This window comes from Oncorhynchus clarkii, chromosome 20, assembly GCF_045791955.1.
Source record: "Oncorhynchus clarkii lewisi isolate Uvic-CL-2024 chromosome 20, UVic_Ocla_1.0, whole genome shotgun sequence".
NCBI classification, from domain to species: Eukaryota; Metazoa; Chordata; class Actinopteri; order Salmoniformes; family Salmonidae; genus Oncorhynchus; species Oncorhynchus clarkii.
The window spans coordinates 73,091,190-73,104,475 of NC_092166.1; the positions used below are offsets into that span (position 1 = coordinate 73,091,190).

General features: G+C 43.4%; 1 protein-coding gene across 11 annotated transcripts in view; it reads right to left on the reverse strand.

The window, feature by feature from the left end:
- The window catches only part of LOC139376886 (neurexin-1a-like), a 574,009-nt gene that overhangs the window by 274,022 nt on the left and 286,701 nt on the right, over positions 1-13,286 (reverse strand). For 10 of the 11 annotated variants that reach the window (XM_071119862.1, XM_071119864.1, XM_071119861.1 and 7 more), the window contains one exon: positions 5,915-6,034. In XM_071119862.1, the coding sequence (XP_070975963.1) occupies positions 5,915-6,034 (120 nt within the window). Of the gene's footprint in view, positions 1-5,914; positions 6,035-10,944; positions 10,972-13,286 lie in introns of all 11 variants that reach the window. The other variant, XM_071119860.1, reaches the window with a different exon arrangement.

The window sequence follows — 13,286 nt, forward strand, 5'->3', positions numbered from 1 at the left end:
TGTGTGTGTGTGTGTGTGTGTGTGTGTGTGTGTGTGTGTGTGTGTGTGTGTGTGTGTGTGTGTGTGTGTGTGTGTGTGTACCAGTCAGGCCCAGAGAAGTAGCTCATTTACTGCTGTGGGAAGAACATATCCAGATGTGTTGTCAGGAATGCCTCCTGTGAATAAACCTGCCATCCCACTGGCTACAGGACATGCACTATGCCCCAACTAGAGGACTCTACCTGCTGAGACACACACACGCACGCACACGCACACACGCACACACACACACACACACACACACACACACACACACACACACACACACACACACCTCGCTGGATGGCCAGGGATGACTATGGATGATATAGAAGAGAAAAGGGAAAGGAACAGAAGGGGGCCATGCCAGAGTTTTCCTCTCTTTTAAATGAACAGGGCCGGGGTTCACCTGGAGTTTGCTTGGCCTTCATAGATAGATATCTCTCAACACCTCCTCATTCACAACCCTGCCATAAAGTATAACTCTCAGACCAAAGACAGTGCTTAGGATGAAGAGGAATAGATGAATGAGGAGAAAGGGAGAGGAAAAGGAGAAAGAGCTTGGGAGAGGGAGATGGAGAGGGAGAGGGAAGGAGAAAGAGCTTGGGAGAGGGAGATGGAGAGGGAAAGGAGAAAGAGCTTGGGAGAGGGAGATGGAGAGGGAAAGGAGAAAGAGCTTGGGAGAGGGAGAGGGGAAGGAGAAAGAGCTTGGGAGAGGGAGATGAAGAGGGAGAGGGAAAGGAGAAAGAGCTTGGGAGAGGGAGATGGAGAGGGAGAGAGAATGTTATAAAAGACTGAAATCGAGAGAGCAAGAAAACGAGAGGGAGATAACAGGAGAGATGTACATTTTGTGCAAATTTGAATGACTGTTTGGGGTAAAAAATGTTTCACATCTCTTCTGACACGAGTATCCTTCCCATGTTTTATCATGGTGGTCAGTGGAAGAGTGGAGGAGCGAAGGAGAGGGGCGCGCCAACGCTGAAATCTATTAACGCTCTCTTCCCTGATAACAAAAGAGAGAAGCTTCTTATCTGGTTGGCAGCTGCATGGCAGGGAATATACACTGCTCAAATAAAGGGAACACTAAAATAACACATCCTAGATCTGAATGAATGAAATATTCTTATTAAATACTTTTTTCCTTACATAGTTTAATGTGCTGACAACAAAATCACACAAAAATGATCAATGGAAATCAAATTTATCAACCCATGGAGGTCTGGATTTGGAGTCACACTCAAAATTAAAGTGGAAAACCACACTATAGGCTGATCCAACTTTGATGTAATGTCCTTAAAACAAGTCCAAATGAGGCTCAGTAGTGTGTGTGGCCTCCACATGCCTGTATGACCTCCCTACAATGCCTGGGCATGCTTCTGATGAGGTGGCGGATGGTCTCTTGAGGGATCTCCTCCCAGACCTGGACTAAAGCATCCGTCAACTCCTGGACAGTCTGTGGTGCAACGTGGCGTTGGTGGATGGAGCGAGACATGATGTCCCAGATGTGCTCAATTGGATTCAGGTTTGGGGAACGTGCGGGCCAGTCCATAGCATCAATGCCTTCCTCTTGCAGGAACTGCTGACACACTCCAGCCACATGAGGTCTAGCATTGTCTTGTATTAGGAGGAACCCAGGGCCAACCGCATCAGCATATGGTCTCACAAGGGGTCTGTCACGTCTGTCACATGTGCTTAGTGTGAACCTGCTTTCATCTGTGAAGAGCACAGGGCGCCAGTGGCGAATTTGCCAATCTTGGTGTTCTCTGGCAAATGCCAAACGTCCTGCACAGTGTTGGGTAGTAAGCACAACCCCCACCTGTGGACGCGGACCCTCATTACCACCCTCATGGAGTCTGTTTCTGACATGCACATTTGTGGCCTGCTGGAGGTCATTTTGCAGGGCTCTGGCAGTGCTCCTCCTGCTCCTCCTTGCACAAAGGCGGAGGTAGCGGTCCTGCTGCTGGGTTTTTGCCCTCCTACGGCCTCCTCCACGTCTCCTGATGTACTGGCCTGTCTCCTGATGTACTGGCCTGTCTCCTGGTAGCGCCTCCATGCTCTGGACACTACGCTGACAGACACAGCAAACCTTCTTGCCACAGCTCGCATTGATGTGCCATCCTGGATGAGCTGCACTACCTGAGCCACTTGTGTGGGTTGTAGACTCTGTCTCATGCTACCACTAGAGTGAAAGCACCGCCAGCATTCAAAAGTGACCAAAGCATCAGCCAGGAAGCATAGGAACTGAGAAGTGGTCTGTGGTCACCACCTGCAGAACCACTCCTTTATTGGGGGTGTCTTGATAATTGCCTATAATTTCCACCTGTTGTCTATTCCATTTGCACAACAGCATATGACATTTATTGTCAATCAGTGTTGCTTCCTAAGTGGACAGTTTGATTTCACAGAAGTGTGATTGACTTGGAGTTACATTGTGTTGTTTAAGTGTTCCCTTTATTGTTTTGAGCAGTGTATTACCATCTATGCTGCCCTGCTCCTCCCTCATTTGTGTGTTGTCTACAGTACAGCCCTAGCTCCATCCACAGAGTGCCGCCTCACTCCATCCCTCAATTACTTTTGTATTGTCTTCCTCCCTCCCTTGATCTCTATCCCTCCAATCTCTCCCTCTCTCTCTCGCTCTCTCTTTTTTTTCTCTCTCTCTCTCTCTCTCTTTTTTCTATCTCTCTCTCTCTCTTTTTTTCTCTCTCTCTCTCTCTCTTTTTTCTCTCTCTCTCTTTTACTAAAGTGCTGTTCAGCAGTTTCCTCCATTCGCCCATTACAGTGGAAACCACCACAGAGGAAATAATAACCACTGCACACTCTCCCCTTGTGCCTCGTGCATATTTTGCATAAGACAGCAGGCTATTTGGCAGAATTATTGCAAGCATTCCCACATTCTCCCAGTATTGCCGTCCCCTTCTCTCTAGGGCTTATCATTAATAAGACAACATCCCCCCCTTTCTCCTCATTCTCTAGTGATGCATTCCAAATGTCACCCTAAATCCCTATATAGTGCACTAGTTTTGAGAAACCCTGATGAAAAGTAGTGCACTAGGGAATAGGGTGCCATTTGAGATGCAGTAACAGTCTTTAATATGAGTAAGCACCTTCCCAAATGTCCATTCAGTCACGCCTCATAGCTGTCACCTCATAATACATGTTATGTTCTTTTGACATGTTGTGTAATGCCACATCAAATCTACTGGTGGGAGAAATGAAAGAGTGAAACAATTCAAAGCAGCAATGAGCTGCGTCCAGGCCACCAGGCCTCTATTGTTGTCAGGTAAATTCCTGCTGAGTCCTCCAGGCCTCTATTGCTGTCAGTTAAATTGATGCTGTGTCCTCCAGGCCTCTATTGCTGTCAGGTAAATTCCTGCTGTGTCCTCCATGCCTCTATTGCTGTCAGGTAAAGTGCTGCACACAGTGGATAACAGTAATATAATAATTGCCAATGAGTTGTCAAACGCAGCATGTACAAGTATAGGACAGAAGTGTTCTCATTTATAGTGTCAGAGTCCACATGGAAAATAATAACTTCTAATGAAAACAGAGGGGTTCCAAGAAAGTGGTTTCCAATGTTCCAAATGGACTTGTTCATTGTTGCCACCCTGATGATGACAACACTTACCTTTAGTCAACTCTTCTGGCACAAAGGCTACTCAGTCAAGATACAATATATATGGAATTCAACGTATGGAACTCAATGTATGGAACTTGATGTATGCAATGTGGAATTTATAGCAAGCCTTTAGTGAAGGCAGACTTGAAGTGTGTTTTGCGTGGGTGTACAACAAAAGATGTCAAAACGGGCAAAATACAGTCCTATATAGGTTGCAGTGCACATTACAGTACGCATGTATGTACATATGCAGGATCTTAATTTAAAATGTGTACCGTTTTAAAAGGCTTTCCACTTTGACATTTCAGACTTGAATTATAATCCACAAAATAATGCACATTTCCTGATGCTGAATGATTATTTTCCTGGTGTAGCAAACTGGCTCAAATGAAGATCCTACCTCTGTATGGCTAAGATCCACCTCTCTTGGAGGGAGGCACAAATGTGTACAATATGTCACCAAGGACAGGAATAAGTTGAGGTAGTTCATTGAGTGTCTGTATCAATGACTCAATGGGGACAGACAAGATGATGTAATGAAGTACATAGAAAGCAGCTAACATGTGTTCCAAATATCTAGTTCTGTAGCACTAAACATGTCTGAATGACCATATGATTATACATGGATGTGTGTGTATACATACAGTACCAGTCAAAACCTAGGACTCATTCAAGGGTTTTTCTTTATTTTTACTATTTCCTACATTGTAAATGAACAATGAAGACATTCAATCTATGAATTTAGTAACCAAAAAAGAGTGGAACAAATCAGAATATATTTTATATGTGAGATTCTTCAAAGTAGCCACCCATTGCCTTGATGACAGTGGTGTGCATTCTCTCAACCAGCTTCACCTGGAATGCTGAAGCACTTGTTGGTGGCTTTTCCTTCACTCTGCGGTCCAACTCATCCCAAACTATCTCAATCGGTTTGAGGTCGGGTGATTGTGGAGGCCAGGTCATCTGATGCAGCACTCCATCGCTCTCCTTCTTGGTCAAATAACCCACAGCCTGGAGGTGTTTTGGGTCATTGTCCTGTTGAAAAACAAATGATAGTCCCACCAAGCGCAAGATGGGATGGCGTATCACTGCAGAGTGCTGTGGTAGCCATGCTGGTTAGGTGAGCCTTGAATTCTAAATAAATCACTGACAGTGTCACCAGCAAAGCACCATCACACCTCTTCCTCCAGGCTTCATTGTGGGAACCACACATGCGGAGAGCATCCGTTCACGTACTCTGCGTTTCACAGATTTCCACCGGTCTAATGTCCATTGCTTGTGTTTTTTGGCCCAAGTCTCTTCTTATTATTAGTGTCCTTTAGTAGTTTCTTTGCAGCAATTGGACCATGAAGGCCTGAGTCACGCAGTCTCGTCCGAACAGTTGATGTTGAGATGTGTCTGTTACTTGAACTTTATGAAGCATTAATTTGGGCTGCAATTTCTGAGGCTGGTAACTCTAATGAACTTATCCTCTGCAGCAGAGGTAATTCTGGGTCATCCTTTCCTGTGGCAGTCCTCATGAGAGCCAGTTTCATCATAGCGCTTGATGGTTTTTGCAACTGTACTTGAAGAAACTTTCAAAATTCTTCACATTTCCCGGATTGACTGACCTTCATGTCTTAAAGTAATGATGGACTGTGGTTTCTCTTTGCTTATTTGAGCTGTTCTTGTCATAATATAGACTTTATATTTTACCAAATAGTGCTATCTTCTGTATACCACCCCTACCTTGTCACAACACAACTGATTGGCTCAAACGCATTAAGAAGGAAAGAAATTAGACAAATAAACTTTTAACAAGGCACACCTGTTAATTGAAATGCATTGCAGGTGACTGATTACCTCATGAAGCTGGTTGAGAGAATGCAAAGAGTGTGCACAGCTGTCATCAAGACAAAGGGTGGCTACTTTGAAGAATATCAAATATAAAATATATTTGTATTTTTTTAACACTTTTTTGGTTACTACATGATTCCATATGTGTTATTTGATATAGAAAATAGTACATATAAAGAAAAACCCTGTACTGAGTAAACTTTTGACTGGTACTGTACATAGGGGTAGATGTGTGTGCAATACAGATACATTAGAAGGGTGTGTATAGGTGTGCAGTCACTTTGGATACAAGTGTCTGCTAATTGGACATATTATTATATTATATACTTATTAAGTAGATTGGGGTAAGGGTGGGTGTCGAAGAGTGTGTGAGCACATAGACAGGGGGGTACAGCTGTGTGTACAGTACACACAAACAGGGGGTAAGAATGACGTCTGTCTTACCGTCGTTGCAGAGTGGCCCTCCGAAAGAAGTCATGCTACAATCACAGCTGAATCCCTCCCACTGCTGCAGACACACACCCTGGTTTGCACACGAGTCCTCCTGGCACGTTGTACTGGGGCCTGTGCACAGGGAGGGAGGGAGGGGGGGGGGGGGGGGGAGTAAGGAAGGGGAGGGAGGGATTACTTAAAATATGTGATCAGATTTGACCAAATGTATGTGTATATGTGATGAGAGAATTAAACAAGTAAATACGATTAAAAGCATAATCCAACTTCATTCTTGTAATCCACTTACCCACATACAGTATGAAACACATGTTACATACTGACAAATGACATACTGAGACAAACATACTTCTCTCTCTGTCCCTCTATCCCCCCCTCTCTCTCTCTCTCTCTCACTCTCTCTTGCTCCCTCACACACTAACACTCTACACAGAAAAACATTACACACAGAAACACGACACGCACGCACGCACGCACGCACACACACACACACACACACACACACACACACACACACACACACACACACAGAAAGACAAACACACGTACTTATACAGAGACACGGAAAACACTCATTGAACAGTCAACCAGTGAGTTTTTTATGACAGGTTTAAATAATATTTATGTTGCATTTACAGAGATTGTCTTTTGTTTTAGTGAGTTTAAGGTATTCTTGCTTATTTATCCACATAGTTATTATGTTCTTACAGTCTCAGAACTGTTTTTAGGAAAGAACCAACATTATTATGAGAAAGGGAAACCATAGCAACACATTTGATTGTTTCTTGAGTCAAAAAGAAAGAGCACCGCAGGTGAAATGTAGAAAAAGGAAAGTAGGCGCTGTATCCAATCAGAAAACCATTCAGACGTTTCCATCACGTCCCGAGTGATTAGATATATGTTTCTGTTTGTGCATGTTTTTACATGGCAAGATACATCTAACATAGAGGGTCTAATCTAAAATTAGAACTAAAGCCTCACGTAATTGGTCAGCTGCTTGATTAGGTTCTGGATCCATACATGTAAAGAGAAGAGATGAATAGATGCTAAAACGAGGAGCGGCACGGGAACGAGGAGTTCCACCCTCTCCTTTGCAAGTTACGGGCTGAATGTTCCCTCCCATTTCGAAATTGAGAAAGATGCTAACACCTGCGACATTGTGATTTCTCCAAATAACCAGTGATGGAAAAACCTCATACCAGAGCTACTGCTGCTTGTCAGCCTACACATCCCATTCTGACAGATTCTACAGTAACAGTTATGGTTAATTAGATCAATCCACATTTGTATTTACCTTTATTTAACTAGGCAAGTCAGTTAAGAACAAATTCTTATTTTCAATGACAGCCTAGGAACAGTGGGTTAACTGCCTGTTCAGGGGCAGAATGACAGATTTGTACCTTGGGGATATGAACTTGCAACCTTTTGGTTACTAGTCCAATGCTCTAACCACTAGGCTACCCTGCCGCCCCATAGGTAGATAAAGTAGTAAGTAAGACAGGATCTGAGACAATCTGAGGTCTGTCTCTTGTGGAGGGTCTAAAAACTTCAGTCGTCTTTAGTAATGCAAAAAAAAACAAGGTAAAGATCATCATCAGCAGCTATAAGCATTGAACAACAATGTCACAGACACCGTTCATAGTCTCTGCCTGTCTGTCTGTCTGTCTGTCTGTCTGTCTGTCTGTCTGTACCACTGTCTGTGTCTGTCTGTCTGTCTGTTCGTCTGTTTGTCTATACGCTTGTCTGTCTGTCTGTACCACTGTCTGTCTGTCTGTCTGTCTGTCTGTCTGTCTGTCTGTCTGTCCGTCTGTGTGTCTATACACTTGTCTGTCTGTCTGTCTGTCTGTCTGTCTGTCTGTCTGTCTGTCTGTCTGTCTATACGCTTGTCTGTCTGTCTGTCTGTCTGTCTGTCTGTCTGTCTGTCTGTCTGTCTGTCTGTCTGTCTGTCTGTCTGTCTGTTTGTCTGTATGTCTGTCTGTCTGTTCTGTCTGTCTGTCTGTCTGTCTGTCTGTCTGTCTGTCAAACACACATCACTTTAGGTGGTCTGTTTGCACACATTACACCACCATATCTTTATTTGGCATTAAGTTAAACACTCTGTCTGTCTGTCTGTCTGTCTGTCTGTCTGTCTGTCTGTCTGTCTGTCTGTCTGTCTGTCTGTCTGTATGTCTGTCTGTCTGTCTGTCTGTCTGTCTGTCTGTCTGTCTGTCTGTACCACTGTCTGTCTGTCTGTCTGTCTGTCTGTCTGTCCGTCTGTTTGTCTATACGCTTGTCTGTCTATACCTCTCTCTGTGTGTCTGTATGTCCGTCTGTCTGTCTGTCTGTACCACTGTCTGTCTCTCTGTCTTTCAGCCAGTCTGCTATGTCATCTGTCTGCCAGGCTGTCAGCCAGTCTGCAATGTCATCTGTCTTCCATGTCAGTCAGCCCCTCTGTAGGCTGTGCTAATGGGAGTGTTAATGCCAGTGGAATGACACAGGGTTAGTATGGATGTTAAACAGAGTTATGTAGCATGGTTCAGTTTGTTATGCTGAGATTATGAATGAGATTATCTTGGATAATGATACATGTTGTTACAATGGTGATTATGGTGAATTACAAATTATATATGACTATTAGTTAATCCACTACTACATATTTCAGTTCTTAAAAGTGTGAAGTTTATAACCTTTTACTTTGTCCCATAATGCTATTGTATATTAGGCCGACAGTATCTTATTGCACATTTTGTGTCACTTTTATTAGTTTTAGTGGTTGTGGAAGTAGTGACTAGTTGTAATGATTAGTGTTCAGTTTAATTATGGTTATTTATTCATTTATTTATTCAATCAAAAATGGTTATTCTTATGAATGATGCTTTGTGAATTAACACTTATGTACATGTTTCCATCCTACTGCCCCATATACAACATCAATAAATACTGAATAAAACAAATATAGTATTGAAATAATAGTATTTACACTGATAAGAAAAGTACAATTTGACACACTTCACACAGGTAACAACGATTGCTGTCTTACAAACATGAGGTAGCTACAGTAAGACCCCATCTATTTTGATTCAAAATTGCACAATGATATAAGTATTTGGTGCAATTCCATGCATACAGTGGGCAACATGTATATGTTGTTAGGAAGACTATGAGCCATGCAATAAAATAATGGTATATAAAATGTATACCATATGTGACAAAATAGACATGAGTGCAGTGAATACAATAAACTATAGTGAGTACAACATAAGTGACTGTAAGACGATAACAAGAGACCCATAGGCTGTCATACAAGATTGTGGTGGGGGTCCACTTCCGAATCGTCCCCTAGACCCTACGCCCTATGCACTTGTGGAAATCCGAAAGTATTTCATTGGTATAGGAAACTTGGTGAAACTTCCAACTAGCATATCAGAGGGCAAGGTGGAGCTATTTATGTTGCTAACGTTTGTCAAATCCTCTCAGAGGTATAGGATCTAGGGGTCGGTTTAGGATTGGACAGGTGAGTGAGCCTTGTATTCCCTATGGGGTTGAAGCCCATTCCTTATGACATGGGAGTGATGTAACACCCTGAGTTGAGTTGGAGAGGTGAGGATGTGAAGAGAGATGGAAGTGGTGGTTGTGGAGGGGTGGTTGTGGAGGGGTGAGGATATGAAGAGAGGTGGAAGTGGTGGTTGTGGAGGGGTTGCTGTGGAGGGGTGAGGATATGAAGAGAGGTGGAAGTGGTGGTTGTGGAGGGGTGAGGATATGAAGAGAGGTGGAAGTGGTGGTTGTGGAGGGGTTGCTGTGGAGGGGTGAGGATATGAAGAGAGGTGGAAGTGGTGGTTGTGGAGGGGTGAGGTGAAGAGAGGTGGAAGTGGTGGTTGTGGAGGGGTGAGGATATGAAGAGAGATGGAAGTGGTGGGTGGAGGGGTTGCTGTGGAGGGGTGAGGATATGAAGAGAGGTGGAAGTGGTGGTTGTGGAGGGGTGAGGATGTGAAGAGAGATGGAAGTGGTGGTTGTGGAGGGGTGAGGATATGAAGAGAGATGGAAGTGGTGGTTGTGGAGGGGTTGCTGTGGAGGGGTGAGGATATGAAGAGAGGTGGAAGTGGTGGTTGTGGAGGGGTGAGGATGTGAAGAGAGATGGAAGTGGTGGTTGTGGAGGGGTTGCTGTGGAGGGGTGAGGATATGAAGAGAGGTGGAAGTGGTGGTTGTGGAGAGGTGGCTGTGGAGGTGTGAGGATATGAAGAGAGGTGGAAGTGGTGGTTATGGAGGGGTGAAGATATGAAGAGAGATGGAAGTGGTGGTTGTGGAGGGGTTGCTGTGGAGGGGTGAGGATATGAAGAGAGGTGGAAGTGGTGGTTGTGGAGGGGTGAGGATGTGAAGAGAGATGGAAGTGGTGGTTGTGGAGGGGTGAGGATATGAAGAGAGATGGAAGTGGTGTTTATGGAGGGGTGAGGATGTGAAGAGAGATGGAAGTGGTGGTTGTGGAGGGGTGAGGATATGAAGAGAGATGGAAGTGGTGGTTATGGAGGGGTGAAGATATGAAGAGAGATGGAAGTGGTGGTTGTGGAGGGGTGGTTGTGGAGGGGTGAGGATATGAAGAGAGGTGGAAGTGGTGGTTGTGGAGGGGTGAGGATGTGAAGAGAGATGGAAGTGGTGGTTGTGGAGGGGTGAGGATATGAAGAGAGATGGAAGTGGTGTTTATGGAGGGGTGAGGATGTGAAGAGAGATGGAAGTGGTGGTTGTGGAGGGGTGAGGATATGAAGAGAGATGGAAGTGGTGGTTATGGAGGGGTGAGGATGTGAAGAGAGGTGGAAGTGGTGGTTGTGGAGAGGTGGCTGTGGAGGGGTGAGGATGTGAAGAGAGGTGGAAGTGGTGGTTATGGAGGGGTGAGGATGTGAAGAGAGGTGGAAGTGGTGGTTGTGGAGAGGTGGCTGTGGAGGGGTGAGGATGTGAAGAGAGGTGGAAGTGGTGGTTGTGGAGGGGTTGGGGGAGTGGGGGGTTCGTGGACGGTTGGGGCGGTCTGTATCAAACAAACAGAAGCTATCTACCTTGCAAGTCAGCTTTCATCAATGAAACTTGATCAAGTCAGCGAAACAATAAGGAAAGGAAAAGGCAAAATATACCAGATGTTAGTAAAGCACTGAAATGTTGTCAGAGATTGTATTAACAGAGAGAAACAGATAGAGACAGGAGAAGATGGAGAGACGACAGAGATACAAAGTAACAAACAAGTCAAGTAAGTCCTGTAGGAGGAAGCAGAAAGGAGAGAATGTGCTGAATGATTTAGCGAAACACCTTCGTCGAGAAATAGCCTTGAATGAATTCAGAAATATAAAAGAGAGGAGAATAAAAGCAAGAGAATGTCTGGTCATTACAAGTGGATACGTTTTAATGGTTCTTTGAGGTGAAGGAAGTGGCGGAAATGTACTTTTAGTAGACATACAATCACATGTTCGGTAATGTATTATTGCTATGTGATTGGATTGCTGTATATATAAAAGTACCACGTATGAAGAATGTATATATAAAGTGCGATATGTAAACTGTATGTATATGTAAAGTGTGATATGTAAACTGAATGTATATTTAGCAAAAAAGCTGCAGAAACAAAAACATATATGTGTGTGCTCTGAAGAGAGGTGGGGTGGGGGAGGTTTAATACTCTAATAAAATACAAACTATAATAATACAACAGCATATATGTGTGTGCTCTGAAGAGAGGTGGGGTGGGGGAGGTTTAATACTCTAATAAAATACAAACTATAATAATACAACAGCATATATGTGTGTGCTCTGAAGAGAGGTGGGGTGGGGGAGGTTTAATACTCTAATAAAATACAAACTATAATAATACAAAAACTGGAAATCACATACTGTCCTTTCTTGTTTTATTTCTTTACTTACCTATTGTTCACCTAACACCTTTTTGCACTATTGGTTAGAGCCTGTAAGTAAGCATTTCACTGTAAGATCTACACCTGTTCTATTCGGCACACGTGACAAATAAACTTTGATTTGATTTAGTCATTTAGACCTACACGGAGTTGTTCCACTATGTGTCTATTCCTATTGTGTATCTTCCTTTGGAAGCTTGAATAACTGTATTATCCTGTACTCTGCTGAAGACAAGTATAACTGTTGGGTCTAATCCAGAATGCTGATTGGTTAAACCCGCATTCCAGCCGGTGTCTAGTCCACAAGTCACCACCGGCTAAATCTATAATGTTAAAATGGCTATTTACTATGTTCCATCTGACTGTGCAGTCCACTGTCTCAATCAGCCCAGCCAGGCAATTTATAAACTTGATCTTCACTATAAAAGCATCTAGACTTTTTCTCACATTTCTTTTAGACAAGCATTTCATTTACAACAGCGGGAGATTTGTAGAAACCTTGTTGTTTGTCTCTCCAACATTTGCAACATTGTTTCAATATTCTAATTAGATCTCCAGATGTCCCATAGTAATGAACGTGTCGGGATTCGGGATGAGAGACAGGAAGGCAGCATTTCTCTGCCTGTCGAAATCATGAATCAGCATAATTTTTATGCAAAGAGAAAACAGGTCAAACGGAACAAAGTGAATGTGTTAGCTGTGTTGTTGGCTAGCTCCTCTGAACAAGTGTCCTGATGAGAGAGCACATTTTCTACGCCAGGCGAAATTGCGCATCCTTAGCTCATCGCTATGGATGTATCCAAATAAATGTCACAAGAAAACAGATTAAACAAATGCATCTACTTTGCTGTTATTCTGGCTGCACTGTTTGACGTGACTGTAAGTTATTTAGCTGTAATTGGTGAGCAAGCAAGCAAGGGATAAGAACGTCGCCAGCCAGTATGGCAATGGAACATTTAGAACACATGACTAGGTCGCGTCCATAGACACAGAACAAAAAGACTGAACAACTGGGTCGCGTCTCTGGCAACCGAACCAATAGAACGAACGACCAGCCGGCTTGGGTAGCAACCTTGGATTTGTGTGTCGGGACTATATCTTGTGGAAGGATGAAATAGTATGAATAAATTATTCAAAATAACGTTTTGAATGAAAATATGTAAACCATTGTTTGAATATGTTCGCAACCCGGTTTGCCAACAACACCCTTTCCAATATAACCTCCAAACACCGGCTTCTAAGGTATTTTCACTTAAGTATTATCCTGTACTCTGCTGCAGAATATTATATCTGTATTATCCTGTACTCTGCTGCAGAATATTATACCTGTAATATCCTGTACTCTGCTGCAGAATATTATACCTGTATTATCCTGTACTCTGTTGCAGAATATTATACCTCTATTATCCTGTACTCTGGTACAGAATATTATACCTGTATTATCCTGTACTCTGCTGCAGAATATTATACCTGTATTATCCTGTACTCTGCTGCAG